Source organism: Plectropomus leopardus, chromosome 8 (genome assembly GCF_008729295.1).
Source record: "Plectropomus leopardus isolate mb chromosome 8, YSFRI_Pleo_2.0, whole genome shotgun sequence".
NCBI classification, from domain to species: domain Eukaryota; kingdom Metazoa; phylum Chordata; class Actinopteri; order Perciformes; family Serranidae; genus Plectropomus; species Plectropomus leopardus.
In genome coordinates this window covers 9,140,615-9,163,348 of record NC_056470.1, presented here as the reverse complement: position 1 = coordinate 9,163,348, position 22,734 = coordinate 9,140,615, and the positions used below count along the sequence as shown (strand labels likewise).

General features: G+C 38.9%; 1 protein-coding gene across 1 annotated transcript; it reads right to left on the bottom strand.

Moving 5' to 3' along the window:
- Window positions 1–1,965: 1,965 nt before the first annotated feature.
- On the bottom strand, window positions 1,966–20,261 carry clcnk (chloride channel K). The gene is made up of 19 exons (XM_042492673.1): window positions 20,111–20,261; window positions 19,069–19,200; window positions 18,779–18,907; window positions 17,181–17,320; window positions 16,993–17,070; window positions 15,538–15,613; window positions 15,027–15,152; window positions 13,785–13,869; window positions 13,444–13,545; window positions 12,868–12,952; window positions 11,250–11,408; window positions 9,371–9,440; window positions 9,089–9,199; window positions 7,192–7,408; window positions 4,464–4,597; window positions 3,982–4,052; window positions 3,495–3,575; window positions 2,295–2,381; window positions 1,966–2,026 (listed from the first exon to the last, which is right to left on the bottom strand). Exons 1-19 carry the CDS (start codon window positions 20,259–20,261, stop codon window positions 1,988–1,990), a joined length of 2,073 nt encoding a protein of 690 aa, XP_042348607.1. The 3' UTR covers window positions 1,966–1,987.
- Between the last annotated feature and the right edge of the window lie 2,473 nt (window positions 20,262–22,734).

The following is a 22,734-nucleotide window of genomic DNA, read 5'->3' as shown; positions in this document are numbered from 1 at the left end:
TTGTCTAGTTTCACAAGTTGACACGAACTTCACACTAGCTTAAAAATGCTACAGCCTCTTTAAAACACTAATATTAGCCACTGATAAGGGCAGCAAATGTATCAATGGGTCACTGAGAGTGCCACTGCCAGTGCAACAACAACAGCTGTGGTGGTTTTTCTCTGCAAAGAAAATGTAACAGTATTGAATTGGACAGTTTCACTCTGACAAGCTGCAAATGATTGCAGTGTTGGGTCTTTTTGTAAAGACACAAAGATTATTTTATTAAAATCAATATAGTGTCTGAACACTCTGAAAGAGAGTGTCTGAAACAGGGAACCAGCCAGCAGGGACTGTTGCTGCTCTTCAGAAGTGGCATTTGGTGCTACTACAAGAAGAAGAGTTAGAATCCTGTTGCATTCAGAATCTCAAGAAATACATCTCCATGTTTCATGACTTTAAATGTCCTCAGAAAATGAGTTGAGTCCATCTATAATAACTATTCTTAAGTGTGATTTATGGCTTTTAATAATTCATCAGAGGTTAATTACAGTTTATTAAAGCTCTTGTTTTTGTAAGTAGTGATGTCACTGTGGTCCAAGAAACTAATAATTACTTTGGTGAGTTCCATGTTATCATGGTCAATCAAAATGCTGGCCAAAACAACGAAAAAACATCCTTCAAAATCTTCCTTCAAGCAACAAATATGTTAGTAATTACATGTTTCCCAAGTTTTAATTATCCCATCAGAAAAGCGCTAACAATAATTTGGACTGCAATCAAGATTTAATTAAGCTGAGTAGGAACCTTGTTACCAAGGCAACTCTTGCCACATCCCTGATGTGACTGTGTGAGAAATCACTCAACATTTTATCTTCAAGCCACCATGAGAAGAACTGTAAAACATATTACTCTGATGGCATGTATTTCTTTCTTTTTTGTTGTTGTTTTTTTTGTTTGTTGTTATAGAAAATGAGAGCACAGCTGTATGCCACAGTGAACTTTTTAAAGTTACCACAGGGGTGACCAAGTCAAAAATTTTTCGACATTTTTAAATTCAACATAAGGCAGCTTTAACTTGGGACGCTTAATGTTTAATGAGAAATCATAGGGTCATAGGGTACTATGGCAAAAGTACAAACATGTAAAGAAAAACCACATATGTTGTATGTCAGATGAGCCTGATGAAGCTATAAGCGAAACGCGTTGCTCCATTAAAATCTTTATCCTCCCAAAGTCCTGTCTTGAGTGCGGTATGTAGCCACAACATATGTGGTTTTTCTTTACATCATTATTTAGCAACCTGCATCACGGCTATGGCTAAAGAGGCAAAATGTTCAAAGGTGTGGCTATACGACACACCTGTGGCTTTTTGTAACTCAATGCTTTCGTTCACATGATGGGTATTGAATTAAGTAGAAAACAAAGTTACCAAGTGAATTTGTACTCAATAGCTATCAGTTTTACTGTAAGGTACTAGCATTGGTACTGGTATAATTTTTGTAAAAGACATCCAGCCTTAATCATGACAACAACTTTCTTAAACCGGGCAATATGGGTGTGGTGGATATGTGATGGTTTATTTAAACCAAAGACATTTGAGTGGTCTGTTTCCATGGTGTACTGAAATGAATAAGCAAAAAGTGCATGGAAAGGAAAAAGTCCATCTCAAACTCTCAAAATCACATCAGTAGGGTTATATAGTGTTAAGTGGTGCACAAACTTTTTTACAGGTTTTCTTCTGCGTGCTTTTATTGTTGTGTAAAGGGTTGCTCAATGAACAAGATAGTGTGCTATCTCCTCAGTGGACGAGATCTCGCTAATTACAAGAAAAGGCAACAGCCTCCAGCTGATGACACTTTTGTTTGTGTGCAAATATCTTTGCATTTGGGTAATGAAGAAGTGATATCATTTTTATAGCCTGTGGTACAGCTAATTATACAGAGATGGACTCATGTTGCTTAAAAAAAAAGGTCAAGGGTTGAGTGTAGACCCTGTGCATTGCTGCTTAGATTTCTTTGGCCAAGTCTTCCAATATTCTCTTCATCTGGAGGAGAAAATAGAAACGGAAACCGGGAGGGAGATTAGAGACAGCTTTGAATCTGTAAGTAGCCATTTTGCCTCCAACACTCTGCATAATGTTAACAAATCCATACGGAGACATGGTCTTGTTTGCAAAGTGCATAGAGCTGAGACAAACGCCCTCAGAGGAACGTAACAGAATCAAGCTGTATACGTGATTGAGAAAAAACTGAGTATTATATTTGTGAGTGTTGGTGATTATGAATATACACACTACATGCAACAGTCATTACCTCTGTCCATGTGATGAGCCCGACCAGCCTTCCCTTGTCTGCGACAAACAAGGTCTGAGCTCCAAGCAGACTCAGGATACTGTGAGCCTGTCAGGATGCAACAGAAACTGAATCTGACGAAACAGATTACAAATATACATTTGTAATTATCTACTTCCTTTTGAACGTTAGATGAGGAGATTGATACCAAAGTCATTAAAGCTGCAAGAAGTAGCAGGAGGAACATTATCATTCATTTGGGGTTGTGTTTCGTGCCACCTGGCACATGTAAGTCGTGTATCAGACTATAAATATATGAATATTCATTCTCTTTTAGCTCTGTTTTTGGTCTCAACCAGCTCCTGAGGACATTATCTGTATCTTTGGTTGTTAAATACTTCATTATGTTCATCAACTAGCCACTAACTGTGTCTGTCTGCTGTTGTTTGGTGATGAGCAGAGTAATGCAGAGTGGGTTTTGAGAGCTGTTTTTGCTCCAAAAAGTTGTCTGCTACAACCAAAAGAAATGCTATTAGAGAAATGAGAGTGAATCGAAACAGTAAAGTTGCAGGCCTGACTAAAGAATGAGCTTAAACATGCTTAAAAAAGCTCTGTACAAATTAAAATCTAACGCTCACTAATTACGTTTTTAGAGGGAGTTACGTGCCATAGCTGTCAGTATTAAAAGTGCTTCTGGGTGTATTTTTTAACTTTGGAGGGAACCAGGCTAGTGTGCCTTACTTTTCTTATTGCTAAGGTAGGCTTATTGCCTCCAGCTCTACCACCATTCGGATCAGTTTTCTGATCACAAAAAGTACCTACAACCTGAGAGCAAGTACCTAAAAAATACCTACTCCATGCAAAGTTCCAAAGCTTAGGTTTAGGAGATTAAACATAGTTGGGCATCATCATATTACGTAAGCTACTTTAGATAAATTTATGTAGGCCAGCCTACTTAACCTAAAGTTACATACTTAATATGGTATGGTTTATGTGCCAATTACTGGGTCACCATCACATGGATTATATACAAATTTTGCATTTATTTGCATTACCTTTGGTAGGTATATGTGCAAACAATGCATGAGAACATTCTGATCTCTCGGTTAACAATCTTCTCATCTAAGTCATGACACGAAAATCAAATAGTTTTTCCCAAAGTGCTGAGCTATTACTTTAAAATCATATACATTCAAATGATATTTCTCACAGTCTCCCTACCTCCTGAACAGTGTTTTGAGGTGATAACAGGACATAGGCTGTGTGTATACAGCAGACTTCATCCAGATGTTTCCCCTGAGTCTGCACAGAACAGCATAAAATTATTCACATCTGTATGCATTTTCTATCAGTTGCATGCTATTCACACAGCAGCATTCAATATTTTGAGAAAGTATGATTCATTGATGTATCTGTTGCCTGAAAAACACCATACTCTCTATATTAGACATTGCTATGGTCTGTTTTATAAGCAGCTCTGATACTTTAAAATGTTAGTCAGGTGTCATAAAATGAGCTTTTACGTCAGCCGGCAACCTTGTCTGTACATCCTGCTCCCATCCTCTTTTTTTGCAGCTGTTTCACATTCAGTCAATGCCAACCAGATAGTGAAGACATGACCTGCCTTTTAAACAGCATCACACAGTTCATTCCTCTACCTTCCCCTGAACTTTACAGCTACCTGTTTGACTCCATGCAGCCTTTTTACCTCAGTGTTACGGTGACGCAGGAACATCAGCAGCTCTGAACGGAGAACAAAGCCCAGGATAATCTGTGACTCTTCAAGAGAAGAAAGGAGAGGATTTTTTTTTTGTCATAGACAGTGCCAGAGGTTAGAGTGTGTGCCGTTCTCTTGGGCTGTCACAAACATAAAAATTCATCCATGTGATTGCGGCTCAGCTGGATGATTGACTATCTTCACACACTTGTCAGCTCCTCATCGAGCAGCTTTCACGCTGCTGAATTGCTGCTGCTTTTTTAAACTGTTTCAATTTTCATCACTTCTTTTATTGTTTTCCTTTTTTTTTTTTCAGGGACTCTATGTGGTGTCATATCTGATGTGTATGACCAGCATGGATCTGGTGTTTTCTTAGGGATCCTGCTGACTTTGTGCCAATATTCCAAACAAAACATGACTCCCTCAGCAAGAAGACTGGGGTAAAATACTCGCAAAAATCTTTTTGTGCGCACCATGCGAGTCCACCACAGGGATTTGTGCGTCAGTGCTGGTGTTGACAGCATGCTGAACCTCTGCTGGCCCAGCTGCCTTCTGAAGCCGCACTGATTTCGCTCCCAAAGCCTGTCCGACTGGTGTGGAGGGAAGCCTGCAAAAGAGATGAATCATGTCACACCAGAAACAAAAACAGTTTGTGGTTAAATTAAATAATAAATGCTTCCGAAGGGATAAAGCCTATCCTTAGCTGTAAGGATTCGCAGGGCTTTACGGTGATGAAAAACCCGACGTGTTTGTGTATGGGTTCAAATTAAAGTGACTCTCCTGAGAAGACATTTGCAGGGTAGAAACTTTTAGATTTCCAAAGAGACTCTGGAAAACTATTTTCAAGCAGTTTTCAAGTGGCAGACAATAAGATAATCTGCGAGCAGTCTGAGTTTGTCAGATAAATACTTGAAGCCTTCTCAGCGTGAATGCTGTTGACAAGAAGCTGTGGGTGATGACGACTTGATTTTTATGGAAACATATTATTAGGGGCTCAAATTCAGTCTTCGTGAGAGACAGATGAGGAGGGAAAAACCTCAGTGGGGCTGCTAACAGTTATCGCCATGGCAGTACAGAGACATACCCGTTCAAAGCTACTGATCTCATTTGTATTCATTTTACATCTCCCAGATGACTCCTGCGAAAAGAATCTCTTATTTTAATACATTAACCACAAAAGCAATGTAACCTTCAGATACAATAGAAATGAGTCAACTCTGTATTTGTATCTTTAATCTTTGCTTTTAAAGAGTTGTGAGTCATAGCAGAATGCCTGATGAGAAAAAAATCAGTGACACTGGTAAATTATGAAACTGTAAGATTAGGTTGAGAGGTGATAGGGGTGGGGGGTACTTTTTTAGTGGCCGTGGGCGGATTATGAGTCAATGGGCCCCTGGGCACTGTTGCGCTAAAGGTCTAACTACCTCTCACACACAATAGCAAGAAACATGACGTGGACCTTCTCCATTGGTATTTTTGGCCATGCCAAGTTAAACTGTGCTGCACCAATTAACGTTTCCTTTGTCAGTTTTAACATGCTGAGCCACGCCGAGCCACGCCGAGCCACGCCAAGCCACTTGGAGCAGGGCCAAAAGAGCACCCGACTGCCTCCAAGCAGTGTAAACTAAGTATTTTAATTTGCCCATTTACATTTAAATGGGAAAAAAAAAACAGTCATTGTAAGTGAATCTTACGGCAGGTGTGCTGTCTGGCAAAAATAAATGTCTCCCAGAGCTTAATGCTTTAGAGATGCTTTACTCTGACAGTTATAACAAACTGTTCCCAGCGCATAAAAATGTTCACATCCGACTCATATTTATTGCACTAGTGGGTAAGGTTTTCCTCCCTCACAGCACAAATGAAGAATAAAAGATATGTGGGTGGTTGATGGGGCTCTTGATCAATACTGGTGACTCAGCCATTACTTGGCTGGCTGCTGAGATTTCTAGCTTTTAAAAATTCATCCTTTCACTGGCAGCGTTGCTGAGAGTGAGCTTCAGGTATCACAAGACCCTTTCAGCCCAGAAGGTTAAACAGTCTTTAGCTGTAACCCCCGTTGAGGGAATAAAGAAGAGTGGAATAAACAATGAAAAATTAAGCCTGGGAGTTGTTGGAGGACAGGTCATGTTACTTAAATCTGAATGGTTAATCCTCTTCGCACCTGTGACTCACTCTCGGCTCTCAGACCGGCTCATCTGTATTTAAGACTCAACTGTGCTTTCAATTAAATGCCACTATTAGTGTAGTTACATGCATATGATTAGCATGATAATATACCAGTGTTCAGTGTAGGTATGTAATCTTTAGTATAGTCACACGCATGTCGGCATTAATCTCAAGGTACAGCTGAGGCTAATAGGAATTGAGTCATAGCTTTTGAGTGAGCTTGTTGAAGTGTTGGGCAACAATAAATTAATAAAGGTTGTTGGCACCAGATTTAAAGCTTTTCTGAGTCTTTAGAATTCATCTCAGGATTATCTCTGACAAATGAAATGGCATAGACGCAACATTTGTTGAAGTATTTTACTCTGGCCCTGTGGTGTTGTGGTAGCTGATTAAATGGGTTACAAAGAAGGAAGTGGATATACTATCCTGTATATTCCAAGGGCTTTTTGGCTGATAGGAGGAAATACTCTACATACCATGTAAGCCTGCATATACCCTCCACTACACCACTGCTGAGGACAATGTTATTCTATTGGCCCAACACTGGAGCAGTGTTGGGCCAATAGAACAACATTGTCATCTCAAAAGTCCCCAGATATCACAAACTCCAGATATCTATTTGATCTAGCCACTTTCTGTAAATATTTCCAGGACTTTTCTCACACTGCTTGTGCAAAGAAACTAATTGCCCAAACTTAAAAAGCTAGTGCTGCCTTAAAATTTTAAGCTGTCTGAATTTTAGAAGACAAGTTGAGATGTTTTTGTATTTTGATTTCAACTTCAAAAATGCAGTCAACTTAAAATTTTATGGCACCCTGGACACTATATTTTAGTTAAAACAAATACTTTCTCTTTACAGTGTATAGAAATAATGAATGTGTTGCCTTGGAACTTTAAAATCTCATACAGAAAGCACCCAAACTTGTATGCACCTTAATTTGGGTTACTTATTTAGTTATTTTAACAGCTGACCCAGAGAAGATCATCCCAAAACTTAATTTCTTTAATTTGTTCCACATGTTTTTTTTCACTTACCAGGGGCATGCCCTCTTTAGAGAGGGCAGGTGTGGGAGCTTCTTGCTGATAGTGAGTGCATCATAGAAAGAGGGACGGTGTCCAGAGCGAGCCACAGCATTGGCCAGCAGAGTGGTAACGAGGATGGGTAGAGTGTGGCTGAACTGGCCCGTTAACTCTAAAGCCAGGAGAGCAGGGGACAACGTGTGTGTCACAGCGCCAGAAAAGGCTGCTGCACCTGCAAGGCAGAAACTGTGTTAAGGTATTTCCTATTGATGTTATAAACTACAGTTAGGACTCAGATTATTTTGATTTATATCACTTTTCAGTATTTTTTCAGACTTTAAAAAAACATGTTATTTAGACTTATATATAAAAATATATATATATATATATATATATATATATATATATATATATATATATATATATATATATATACAGTATATATATATATAGTATGATGCAAACATGTCTGGGAATGCCTGGGTCATTATTAAATATTTTGCCATAGGTTTTGTTGTAGGTTATAACCTGTTTTACTTTGAAAGTCAAGCTCCTCATGTGTCTTGTCTCCTGTCCCTCGCTTGCACCCTCATTGTCAGCTGATTCCTGTTTCCCTCCTTTTTGTCCATGCTGGCCTACTCCAGCTGTGTCTTGTTCTTGTGATTAGTTCTGTGTGAATATATACCTGTGTTTTTCCTTTGCTCCTGGTCAGTTTGTCTGTGTCTACGCCTGTGTTCATGGTGTTATTCCCTGCTCTGGTTTCCCCTGTGTGTTTGTCTCCCTTGTTTCTGGTTGGATTTAGTTCTGTTTCTTCTTTCTTTTGGACTTAAAGTTATGTCATCCTCCTTTGAACTAAAATGAAACACCACTGTTGTTGTCATTGGGAAACGCTGAACCCAAGTTAAATCTAATGCAACATTTTAAAAAGATTTGGCACAAGTCCAAATATTAATCAACATATTAATTTTACATTCATATATGAAACACTGAATAGGCTTGCAATTTCTGGTATACATAAAGTTTTACGGTTTTACAGATTTGTATTAGTGATGGCATATTTGGCAGGTTTGGTGTTAAAATAAGAAGGTTAGGTTAAAAAATTACACTCCATGGTGCAACATTTTGAACAGGTTAACCCTTTGAAAACTTGGCAAATTGGCCCAGAACTTAACAATAAATTACTAAAAAGTACAAGAAAATTACCTGGAAACCGAAAAAACAAAAAAAAAAAAAAAACAAAAAAAAACAAGACAAGGATATGAGATGGAAAAAACTGCTTAAAAAAATATAATTATTCTGCAAAATAATTTTTATATATAATTTTGATCATTAGAAATGTAGCTCTCTGGATACATTATTCAGCTTTAAAAAAAAAAAAAGAAATTTCTGAATCTACTAATTTTTTGCAACTTGTGGGACATTTCTCATCAATTTGCTCTTTGCCATTTTCCTCATGTTTTTTTCAGAGTTCAAAGGTTTAAATACTTGTGAAAGGTGTCTGAAACTACCACAACAAAAGTGATTTCAATCCAAGTTTCAAAGGGTTAAAGGTCTTTGTGTAGGATTTAGTGGCATCTAGTTGTAAGGCTACAGAACTAAAATCTCACCTGTGCAGAAGGGTGTCCACTCCAAAACTGCTGAAACAACATGGTGTAAACCATGGAGGAAACCCCACTCTGTACGTAGATATAAATGGCTCATTCTAAGGCAACAGATTTGCAACAATTCTTATTCTCAGGGGGTTTTAAACTAAAGAAAACATAGTTGTAAATATATACCATTTCTTTTAATAGATGTCCCTAATCCTACACACTGGACCTTTAAAGTTAATAATAGAGGGATATAAACACTGCAGATATACAGGTTGGGTTATCACTATATCAACAACAAAGAGCAAGTGCAGGTGTTGTACCAGCAAGTGCGTAGCCCCCGGGGTTTATAGAAGCCCACTGTTGGCCTGAAGTCATTTCAGTGGAAGACACATAAGCTACTCCTTCTCCAAGCAAACGGCCCAATGCTGCCCCTGGAGAACAGAAATAAAAACACATAAGAAGTGTCTCTCTATCTTTATATTTCAGCTTACAGCGGAGCTTTAACATTCTGGTGAGAGGCTCCAGCAAGACAAATCCCGCAAATTTGTGCCATTTCGGTAATTTGCAAAACAAACTCATCCAAGTGCTTTCCCTTCACTCACCATAGACAAACACTGGCATGAAATATCCAGCTGGCAGAGGCAGAGTGCAGGCGAGGACCAACATCCACATCTGAGAACCAACAACAGAGACAGACTGTCAAATCTCTCTTCACCATCTGAACAACTCTGCTAGCACAGCAGATGGGTCACTGTCAATCTGTGTGCAGGGCAATGTTTTCAGTGTTGTCCAATCAAATGAACTGAATCAGGCCCATTAACAATTCACGTCTGTGCGAGGTAATGGGGGAAAAATGCTCATAGTAAGTGGATCCCAATGAGTTGTAAGAAACTGTTTTCAATCCAGAGGTGATGGCCTACAATGCAACTTTTGTTTTAGTAAGTACGGCTTCCTTGTTGTACTGGCCCAGACCTTTGAATTCCAGTTGACTGATTCATTTGGCGTCATTACATGAAACTGTGGCTTCACGGTTGAAAATCGATCCAATAAGCACCACAAGGGGACTAGCGATTAGTCAATCAGCGCCACAGGCAGGACTAGCATAAATGTCAATTTGTTTACATGCTGATGCAACGTGGGCCAGCACTACGCAGCAAATTCCATGGCTAAAAAATGAAGCCAATGCAGAAGTGCCGAAAACTGTAGTTCCTCAAATGGCCTCTTGGGGCTGGCTCCAAAGAAGAGCAATTCCCATGTTAAAGTAACTAACTTTACAGCAGAAATTCATTCATGACAACTGCAGGGGCAGTGATTTTTTTATAACTCACCTACTTACATTTTATTAAGACTCAAGAGTTACGTACATTTAAGGGCGAGGCCACCTGAGTGACAGGCTGCCCACTGATAGTGTCCTGAGGTCTCAGTTAGACCCCCCTTCACTCCTCCCCAGCTCCAGCCCAAAACCCCCAAGGACCAGTGCCAAGTTTTGAGGCCAATTTTACATAATGTCCAAAAGTGCCACCGTGAGTCTTGAGTGCGCATGGTCTATGGGCCTCATAATATGAAAGATCCAGGTTCTTTCATAACGCAAGCACAGAGCATTTGTTGCTTCATGGGCTACTGAGCAGCTTTCATAGGAATGAATCAGGTGCAGTATCCAGGTCTCCTAACGCATCCACAGCTCCACCCTCTCGTCCAAATATGGCCACTGTGTCACTGGCCTCAAAAATCTAATGGCGATGGCTGAAATGTCAAACTTGAGCCAGTATGGGATGCCATGGTAGCTATGTCCATTATTAAGACAGTATATGGCCAGAATCAATGTGGAGTAATAAGAACAACCACATTAGACAAAACAGATGCTGTTATCGAGGTTGTTCAAAATCAAAATGTCTTCTCAATATCTTCCAACATTGTAGAATGTTTTACTTCACTCTGCACCACTCTTTAACCCTTGGCAAAACTATTATGCTGGCATGGCTACACATCAATATGGACTTAAAGTAATGTTAGATTCAGGCAGATACATTGGCCTCCAGTGGTCTTCCCCCATGGAAATCGGTAGAGCAGAGTGGGCGCAAAGTCTGACTGAAGATGGAAACATAGTGTAACGAACTGACAGTTCTGTCTGCTATCAGGCAAGCTTCCTTCTGCTTGGAGTACAATAGAGAATAACAGATATATGGGTGGTTCTTGATTAATACTGGTGTCTTTGCCATTACCTGACCAGCTGCTGAGAGTTCTAGCTGCCATCAACAGTGTTGCTATGAGCATCAGATATCAGAAGACATTTCAGTCTGAAATAGTAAACCATCTTTAGTTTGCTTACTCTGCTGTGAAAATGTCACTTACTATATGTCAATTATGGGTCACTGCGTCCTGAGCAAATACTACGAGTGGGTAAGCCCAGCGTCTGTTGGTTATCAGTGCAGGTGGACTGAGATAAAAGACTCATTAATTGGCCCTCTCCAATGCATGTACCTTCATTAGCAGAAAGACAGCCAAAGGAAGGAAGACAGAACTCCCTGATGGGCTCCACTCCAGCAGAGGCTCGGGCCCCAGATGAACAGAGGTATTATGGGATTGAGAGCTCCACTGCCTGCTATCCAGTAAGGAGGTTAGGAGCTGCTTCATGGTGTGCTGTAAAGAGATTGCTGCCATTCAGATTATTGTGTGAACACAAAAGAAACTTGATTGAAACAAAGAGTGAACATTAAAGGACGAGGCTGGCATTATTGTATTATGAAAAGACAAGACAATTTATTTGTCTGTCTCTCAGTGCTTTCTGACTGCTCTACCCTGTCTGTGGCACTCAGCCCTAATCCCATTTGTTTCTGTTGAAGGTGTAAGTCTTAAAAAATGGGTCACAAATGTATCATTTTGTTTCACGATAAGTGGACGACAGTGGGTGGATGGATGGATGTTTTTAAATTGGAAAAAACGTCAACAAGCAGCTCTGCGAGACTTTGATAAAATGTCTAAAAATCAAAAACAAAACCAAATAAGTCCTCACTCATCAGACTGAATCCTGAAGTGAAAACCAAATGGCATTTTGGTATAACCTTACACACTAACTGATGGAGGCAGTGATGGACCAGCTATTTTTGTCAGTGGAGTCTGTTGGCTTTGAGATAACGGCTTCAGTTCCCAGTCGGAAAGGCATGTTTGATGGCAAGGTGAGGAAGTTTAGCTTACACTTAAACTGATATTTTGGGGGGTGAGCATTTTTTAGGTAGGCTATCTCAAACCTTACAAATTCAGGTAGTGTTTGTTCAGCACTATTTTTTTAAAAATGTATGTGACAGGGGGCTTTTCTACCCAGAAGCTTATGAAAACAAGCATTGTGATTCAGTCTATATGAAGGTTTGACGTAAAATAAACCACAGTGTCAGCATTCATGATAATGAAGAAACATGACATCTGGTGCAACACTGCGGCTCACTGATGTGTTTTTCCATTTTTAAATAACAATTTAGGCCTACAGCAAACTTCAACAAATAAAGTTTTGGTCTTTTTGTGGGATTTGTTATCAAAAAGAAAATATAGAATGCCTCCAGTCTTATCATTTACGCACAATCTAAGTAAAACATTTCTAATGACAAGCAGTTGAGAAACACTCAACATTTCCTTTATGGCTCCAAGTCATCAATTATGTGTGTATATCCCACAAAATTATAACCTGACGGCCCAGATGGTTTGTTCCACATATTTGGGGGATCATCATTGAAAACTGTTCGGAAAAGAGCAGGCACTTACTTGGAAGCAAAATACTTGGAAGGCAATCTGATCAGTCATCTGTCTATCATGAACCAGTCGAGCAAAAACATATTTTCCATTAAGAAAGGCCCTAAGAGTCATTCTTCCATGAAGAAATACTCTCCAGTTTTGATAAAAAACTAATGCTACTGCAGCATCTATGCTAACTGGTTTTTAACAGGCTCGCCAATAGCTCTGCAAATAAGGCTGATTGGACACACATGCATTACTAGAGCCCTGACAAGATGGATTTTCATGTGATCTTGTGATAACATGGGTATCCAGGTGCTGTGCATGGTAGCGAAAAATACAGACTGTGCCTTTAAATTTTGTTCATTCCTACCTTAGAAGCCATATATTGTCCGGCAGAGTGGGGGAATGTCAGAGACGCCAGGAGGAAGGCCACCATGCCTGAGTATAAACCCTTCCTGCAGAGAGATGTAATAATGTTGCTTTCATTGAAGTCATTCCCACTGAAATTTAAACAAGTTTTAATGTGCAAATTTCTCTGTGTGACCTCATCAGAATAAACATTAGCACTACCCACTCTGGGCTTCTTCAGATCTATGCTCTCAAAGGTTAACAGTGTTTTGCACATCTTAGATCTGGAGTATAGATAAAATCACTAGGGATTTGTGAACCATTTGAATGTGACTTTAAAGGCCCTGCACAGTATCATCATAAAGGTGTTTATATAGTTGCTTAACATCAGTTTGGTGAAATGGATTCAAGGGGAACAGTGTCTAATATTTCTTTGTGTAATGTGAATTATTCTCAAAGAAACACTGCAATCATCAATCTGCAATCGTCAATTTTGACTTGATACTCCACCCAAACTCTATCTTATGAATCTGTCTTACACAGCAGATGACTCATCACTGAATAATTATCTGGCCTTCACATTGTGAAATGCTCTCACTCTGTCGTCAGCATTTTGATGAAGGTCGGGTTTGTTTTGGTGAATCGCAGGATCCAGCGATGCCAGAATAGGTAGCAGCAGCTCACAGCTCCACATAGCAGCCTGTTTCCAGACAAGAAGCTTATTTTAACCCACGCAGCAAAAGACTGTTTGAGGTCATTAGACTTGGGGGATTGATGAGGAGTACAGCAAATAATGAGGGAAAAATACTGTAATTGCTAATTGGAACAAGGAGAAAACACAGCGGAGCTGGTAGAACTGATATGATATCAGTTTTTATTTGTGAGACATTGACAAATAGAGGAGTCGTGACTATGCAAATATTGCAAAAGTAAACTCACCCGAGGAAAGCAAACAGCAGAATCTCCAACGGGTAGAAAGGTACAGCAGCGGGGAAATTAGTTTTGAACAACGCCTGAGGAGTCTCTGTGGACACACAACAAATTGAAGTCATCCCTCCACTTTCTCCCAAAGCCTCTCAAAATCTAATCTTCCTTCACTTTTTATTGCATCGAGATTTTATTGAAATTCACTGTCTGTCAACCTAAATGTCCCTGCTAATTTTACCAAAGCTGGTGTTTCCAGTCATTGCCATGACAAGTAATTAGATAGCTGTCAACATAACTGACAAGAATGAAATGACCAACATTTTATCTTCACTTTGTTAAATAAGTATTGTATTCATTCTAATTGCGGGAAAATGCTTAAACCAAATGTTGTACCATGTTGCATTGTAATATGATTATACTGACTATCAAACATAAAAAACAGAATAAAACATAATGTTAGCCCTTTTACAAATTGTAAGGGTTGTCTGATTTCAACACATATACTATATGACCTTAACATTACACTGAATGAAAAAAAAAAGTCCCAGTGTGTCAGTTCAAATGGAAGAAAAATGCCTGAACTAAACTCAATTTAAAAAAAAAAATGCATGCTATGTGATTATACTTATTGGAAAATATATATGCAGAATATTAAATAATGTTATCCCTTTTACAAATTGTTAGGGTTGTGTTTTCGGCACTTGTACTAAAAGTACGTGGATACCTGAAAATAACATACAGCCATATGTAATTCTGTAAGTCATACGCCTATGTGATTTCTGAATAACTGTTTCCAAAGCCATTGGCAGTAATATGTTTCTGTAACAGCTCCCACTTGTCTGGGAGAATATGGTACCACAACAAACTCAGAAAAACAGTTTTTCATGGACCTGGCTTTGTGCATGAGGGCACTGTCATGTTGAAACCATAATGGCCCTTACCAGTAATGTTGCCACAAGCTTGGAAGCACACAAGTTGTAAAGTATCATTGCATAAGTATTATAATTTCCTTTTAAAGTGAATGAATGGTTTGTGTTCAAACCATGAAACAAAGTATTTGGATAGTGGTTTTATAGATATTTTGGGTCATATAATATATAGATGGCGCCTGAATGCACACTTCTTCAAGAAAAACTTGGATCTTAGGTCATGTCACTGGGTTTGTGGCCCCTTTACTTCGGGTCAATGTGTCAGTCTCTCTTATGTGAACCTTCTCCTTGTTGACCATAGGGGGGCAATCAGGATCTCCATTACCTGAATCTCCGCTCCACACTGAGAACATGCGGAAGGTCAACGCTCCACAGGCGGCTGAGAAGAAACACGGGCAGTAATGCCTCAGGGTGAAGTGAGAACACATCACTTCCACACTGAACAACACACCTAGAGGAGCAGAGGGGTGTGAAGAAGTCACTTTAGACTATTCTAAAAACAGCACTAAGTGCTCTCATCTAAATGAGCAAAACTCTCAATTTCCCTGCATGTGAGGCAACAAATATTTTAAAAGGAAAAACTATCCAAGTGTTAATCAACAGTCTAATGTTTTCAGAGATGTGGCAAAAGAGGGAAGGGGTGAAAGAAAATGAGGTGTGAATGAACACATAAACATGACAGAGTGGCAGAGGTATGAGGGAGGATAAAAGGCAAGAGCAAAATATGTGAAGCGAACAAGAAGGAAATCAAGGGTGAAAACGCAATAACCAGACAAGTCTGAGAAGAACAGATAAAGCATGAGCTGTTACATAAAAAATTCCTAACCCTCTCTCACCACTAATAGGAGCGCCAAAGCAGCTGGCTACACCGACAGCAGCAGCTACAACCAGCATTTCTCCAGCTGCTTTTTCCTAAAAGAGAAATATGCTGTAATGTGCTGTCTCTTTTCAGAATGAAAAGAAACATTAACATATTTCAGTCCTATCATTTCATTCAAACTATAGCCTTTCAGTTTGTTGTGTTGTAGGCTATGTGTCACAAACAGTTGCCAATTAACACATATGGCAGACATGGAACAACATTAGCATTTTGACAAAATAATCTCCACAGTTTGAATCTGTGCAGTGTTTCTTTGGTCCCAGTCTGCCAGATTGAACAACATTTGCTTTAGCAATTTGGAGTTCAATCAATCAATCAGACTTTACTTGTATAGTACTTTTCATACAAACAAAACTGTAACACAAAGGACTTCAGTCTCTCTCCGTGAGCCTCAGGACCAATAATGACCAATAATGTAAAGCTCAGTTTTGTTCTGGTTGATCTGTTCAAAGTTTTCTGCCATCCATGACTTTATATCTAAAATGCAGTTAAAAAGGGCATCGATTGGCCCTGGGTCATTAGGAGACATGGCAATGTACAACAATGCATCATCAGCATAATTATGGAAGTTTATGCCGTGCCTCCTCATGACATTCTAATGTGGCAGCATGTCGAGATTAAAAACTGTCTGACCTAAACTTGAACCTTGTAGAACACTATAATCCACCAAATTGAGGTAATGTTATACAAGACAAAATTAAGTCTAATGCTCTTTAGCCAGCCTGTGGTCCAATGGGGGCCCTCTGAAGCCTTTTATGCAGCCCCTCAATGTGACATGAAATGCATGCATTATATTTTAATCATCTGTGGTTCTTTTACTAGTTTACGTATAATGCACTAATAAGCTACTGTTTCAACTTGCGCCACTTCAAAAGTGCCTGTCAGGTATAATAATAATTTGTAGATTACGTTCTGTCATCAGAGCTAGTGCTGTTAACTAAAATTAGCAATTTTGTTGGACAACTCCACAAATATGTAAGTGAGATGGAAAAGATATTTTGTCTTGTGTTTGCACTTTTCCTGTGCAGCCTTCAGTTTTATGCTTGCTCCCTTAACTGGCTTATTATGAAAATATTTGACAACTCCTGTGCTGAATGCTCCACCATGATCACAAAGTTGGTTGCCAATGCTAACTAGCAAGTAGTGAACAGAGCATTTATCAGAACTTTGATTGCCAAAAGCAGTTGTTTGCTCCTGCAGTTTACAGGCTGGAAAACCCATAAAAATGAGCTAGAAGAGGCTAAAAAGATGAGGGGAGCTGAGAAGTATGGCGATTATTAGCTAAAAGTTTGTCACTACCAGTATAATGCTCAGTATAACTAGATTTTATGACAGAGGTAAAATAACTAATTGTACACCAAGAAATGTAGGTTAAATGGGTACACACTTGAATAATTAAGTGTAGTTTTACCTTCTTATTGGCCTGCATAAGAGTGCAGAGTTTGCTCAGGTACGCTCCGACCATGGTGGAAAGATGCACAAAAGGACCCTTATGTTAAGAGATAAATATGGAAATGGTATTCATAACCCAAAACATGCAATTGTAAAGAGTAGCTGCATATTTTGCATGACAAACAGGCACACTGAGACATCTCTCACCACTTTGCCCAAGAAAACAGTGCTTCCAGCTGCCAGTGTACAGATAAGACCCAGGAACTTGGTAAACATATTCGTGAGAGACAAGTAGTGAGGGAGCTCTATGCCGGCCAGCATGGTTCTAACCTCTGGTATCCCCGAGCCTGAGCAGAAATGAAGTAATGGGACAGTATTTTCTTAAAAAAAAACCCCAGAAAGCAATCAAAAAGTTTTGAAAGCGGTTTTCTAAGTGAATGCAAATAATAATTTTACAGAATAATTAAATGTAGGTAACAGGAGGGCAGAGATGATCTGCACAAAACAGATGAAAATAAAGTGAAATTTATTTTGTGATGATAAAGTTATGTTTTACACCATATTTTCAAACTTGAAGATGCTTCTTTGGGGAACTTTGTCACATAAATCAAGCACATTTGCCCTTTCAGGGATCACCAAAAAGCTTTTCTCATTGACAATAGAGCAATGTATTAATACTTGCAGTTGCCATAAACATGAACATGGAACCTATTGGGCAGAAGGGGTAATGTCCTGTGACAGACAGAGTGCTTGGGACATAAAGAGTGGACAGATGGTGAGGTCCTTTCTTAAAGGTAGATCTATGTTCTCTCCATATTATATCACACCAAGCCCTCCACTGCATTCAACACTAGTATACACCAAAATGCAAATATCCCTGCCTCATGGAAATAAATCTAGATTTAGAGAGATTTTCTTTGAGACGGATAAAATCATACTTGACTTTTCATACTGTATGTCTCCATTAAGCACTCACTGAATTTAAAAGATATCATCACACTTGACTTTTTCTTAATGCCATTTACTCTAAAGAAAGGGAAGAAAAATATAGATATTCGTCTGTGTCCTTCATTTGCTCTTTTTCTAGGATACACGTGCAGCAGTGAAGATGGGAACCTACTTGATGATCCTGTATCCTGAAGTCAAATGAGATAGTTATCTGATACATATCTGATGTGCTTTGTTCAGGCTTTAGCTACATATACCTTCCACTATAATAAATACCATGAAAATGAATGAATGTCATTTCTATTTTTACTCATATTTCAGCCAGATTTCCATCTTTTTCTGTTAAAGATTTGCTTTTAAATCACGAAGCTAAAAGGATAATACTGAGTCTATGTTAGAGGCAATAATATACTGTAATACTAAACTCTGCAATAACTGATTTTGCAACAATTTCAGAGGCAGTGAAAACAAGCTGAAGCATTACTACCTTAAAGATGATATGTTATGAACTTGTTGGCAAACAGTTGCCTATTTACACATTCAGCAGCTACAAAGCAGCTTTAGCAATAATGTGGAGTCGTGTTTGCATCACCTGACAAATCAAATATTTACTCTTATACATATATCATTAATCAGCATTTGATTTTTGTACTTTTGTCTCTACTGGGGCTGCCATCAAGAGTGGAAAATTTTATGCTATTGGGGTGGGAGGCATGGGGGCTTGCAGTAATAAAAAAATTCATCCTAAATATAAGCAAAGATAACTGGTCTCCCTCCCGGACCCCCTCCTGAGAGACATATCTGGCTTATCAGCAGCTAACTTGTTGCTATAACTGCATAACTGTTGCTGGACAGACCTGTGGAGAAGGGACAGATGTTGTGGGAGAACGATGAGGCGACAGCGCAAAGGCATGCTGGGTAAAGAGTCCAGCAGAAGAACTGCAGCGGAGTGTTGCCTTCCAGCTTCATGTAAAGCCACTGGTGAGCTACAAGTGGAGCGAAAGAGAAACATTAATGATGTGTGATGATGACTTTTGTTCACTCAGATTCCTCTCAGATTCCAGAGTCCTCTATGTTTGTGTGTGTGTGTGTGTGTGTGTGTGTGTGTGTGTGAGGGGTGGGGGGATGCATGCATATGTGTGTGTACCTCTCAGCAGCTTTGTCACGCTGAGGTCCATCAGAAAGCTGAGGATGGCAGTCAAAATGCCCAGAGCAGCGTAGCTATACCACTCCATCCCACACACTGTTCCCAAACAACACCTCAGCTTTAGCAACCACCCTAAGAGAACAAACATGTGGGTTAGACTTCCTCCAGTTCCATTTAGGTCTTTTATAGGCCAAACAATTTGCATTAAAGTAAAAAAAAAAGCATTTATGGAGATGCTGGCTTTATTTTAATTGTATATATGCAGAACTTGGTTTTGGAAATGCAAGAAAGAACCTAGTACTAAGGCCTCACAAGCATAGATGAATAACTAAATAGGCCAGTAGGGCACAGGCCCTGGGGCCCAAAGCGCCAGGAGTCCCCCTGGCTATCACCTGCAAAACCCGCTGAAATGAGCATGTATACAAAGATATTCAAAATGACAACTAAGAGATGCAAAAGAACTGCAAAGAGACACAAAATATCAACAGGTACGGGCAAAACAACCATAGAGGTACACAAAATGACAACAAAGGGACACAAAACAACCCAAAGTAGACATAAAATTGCTACAAAGAGAGACAAACAACCACAAGAAGACACAAAAAAAACTACAAAGAGACATATTAACCAAAATGAGACCCAAAATGACTACAGCCTGACACAAAAATACACAAAATGTATATAAAATGTATGTAAAAATATGGACATAGAAACTTATATTAAAGCATGTGTAAAGAATATTCAACAGATCATGTATACTTGTATGAATGGATGCTGATTATCAGTATATCAGTGTTGAGGAAAACAATCGCAATCTGTCTCCTAGTTACTCGTAATTTCATTAGCATTACATATTATCATATTTTAAAAGTCCTCTTGCATATTTCATTGTGTTGCACTTGAACAATCATCTACAACCTTTCAGGTCAAACAAAGCTCATGTATGAAATCACATGCGGCTCGGCTTCAAAATAACTAGTGTCTGATGTACTGATTGGGCCAGTATTGATCACATTCTAATGATTTTCCTCTCCAGTCTGACCTTTGACAGTAGCGCTGGACCGTCGGCATGGTTTCCATGGATCGGCAAGGAGCAGACTCTTATTATGGGATGTCTCTGATTGATTTTCTGGCTCCCAGTTGTTGTTCTCTCTGATGATTTCAGTCTCCGGAGCCTCGTCCAGGCTCTTCATTTTGTCTTGAGGTGTTTGTGTTATTGTGTGATTAATACAGTCCCAAACAAACACTGAGGCTCAATGAAGACAGAAAAAAATATGAATGCATAGCTGCTGCTGCTGCAAAAAAAAAAACAAATAAAAGGAAGTTAACTTACCCTCTAGTTGCACTGGAAGTCTTTATGGTCATATGTGTGCATGCACCGACCTCTGTTAAGTATTAGCATAGAAGTGATGGAGCGGTCATGGTTGACTGGGTAGCTAATATTAACTCTTTGCAGGAACAAGTGCCCTTCATCTGTCTTGATTGCAGAAATGCAGTGTGAGAGACATTTTCATGCTACTCAGCTTTTTAATAGAATTTTCGTGATATTATCAGCCATAATGAAAAATTTAATTAATCCTATAATACCTGTGCCAGTGTAGTATAATCCAATAAATGTAAACACGAACAACTGTGTGCTCCTGGTGATCATAATCTGATTGAAAAATATAGATATATTTATTGTCAAATCACAATTTCCAAGGTCAAGGGGGAACTTTTTGAATTATATATCAGTTTTACAATAATTACAATAATATTCTTCTAACAGACATGACAGGATGCTTTGCAGAACAATGAAGCAATGCAGACGATGTTATATAAAGGACAGAGAAGCACTAAAATAGATGAGAAACCAAGATTGAGATATATCTACACCATACATTGGAACAGTCAGAGCAGTAAAATATGTAGAAAAAACATTTCTTCTCACAGAAGATGTCCCTTGGAAACTGACTGATGCCTACACCTTTGTGTTGGTTTTGTTTTTCAGCCTCGGAGGCTGCTCTCTGACTATGACAGGTATCCACTAACAAAAACATTGCTCTAGCGACACTAGTGTTCAAAAACTTAAAACTATCGTTAATTATTTTATTTCATTAATTTTTTTTAGAAACAAGGTGGTGAATTAAAAGTGTCATTATGATTATCTGTCACCATTAGAGCACGATTCAAGTGTGATTAGCATTTCACAGCTCAGATAGATATGAACAGATGTCATTGCCATGACCTTTCTTATGTCAGTGAGTGGCTTCAAAGACTCATTTCAAAGGCCCCCGAAGACCAGAGGAGGACATTCAACATGAAACAATAATCATGGCTCCTGGAAATGCCAGACACTTTGAAGGAAATCAAGGTTTTGTGTCTGTGCTCCAACAGAATGCTCAAGGTCACGGTAATCATTGCTCAGATCCTGCAACACACACACACACACACACACACACACACACACACAAAGTAGCCTTTAGTTAACACTGTATTTTCCTCACTTCCTCCTCCGCTTTTAATTAGCACTTATGCTATTATAGAGATTTGAAATCTGCATGCTGTGCGCGTCAGTCAAACTCTCACACATATACACCATTGAAATGTACACACATACAGACTGCCTTTCTCAGTGTAAAACCTTGTTTCCATGGGAACAGCACATCTAGGCGGCCAGAGACCCAAACAGGAGGTTACTGTACTAAATTCTCATAAACAGTCAGAGTTGACAACCTGGGAAGTTTCACCTCAGGCAAATATGATAAAAGCTAATCATATTATGTCAGCTTCCAAATCCAAAACTCAATATGAATATATTTACAAATATATATACAATTACATGTCCTCTGTAGGTTTGCTTACAGAGCAGTGCTCGCAATCCCTCTGAAATACAAAATTGCATATGAAGCTACTGTAAATTAGATTTTATTTCATTAGAAAAACAAACAGCAATAGGATTCATTTCATAAATTCAACTTGATTTGAAATTTAAAACTTGAGTGCTGCATCAATTAAACCCAGTGAGTTTTAATACAGCATGTAGACCGAACCTGCTGCTGTTATACATTCTTAAAAGGTCCAGTGTGTTGGATTTAGTGACATCTGGTGGTGAGAATGCAGAACTGACACTTCTCCTGTGTGCCTGGTGTGTAGATAAACAACGGCAGGCTATGTGAAAACACAATGGCCCTGTCTAGAGACAGTGTTTTGTTTGTCCATTCTGGGCTCCCATATAAACAACAAGGCAGACTCTGTTGGAGAGAACCCACTCTGCATGTAGATACAAACAGCTCATTCAAAGGTAAAGTAAACATAAAAAATACTTGTGAAAACATAGTTATTGATTTGATATACCAGTTCTGCCAATAGATGCCACCAAATCTGGATCTTTAACTTACAACTGTAATTTGTACATTTAGTCTTGTAAACTTAATGTATGTATCAACAGTAAATGCAACAGTTGGAAATTATTTTCTGGGTGGAATTATAACAGAATTGGTGTCTGGGATGTCCTTATTATTTATGCATGTCTTAAAGCTGTAGTAATCAATACTTTTTATATCAACAGTGGATGAATGATGGTGTATAACTTAAATGCTGCCCTCAAATGACCCAGAAAAGTAATTAATAAAGGCAGTTTTAAAGGAAAACTTTAAATTGGTATTTTTCTGCATCATTCAGCCA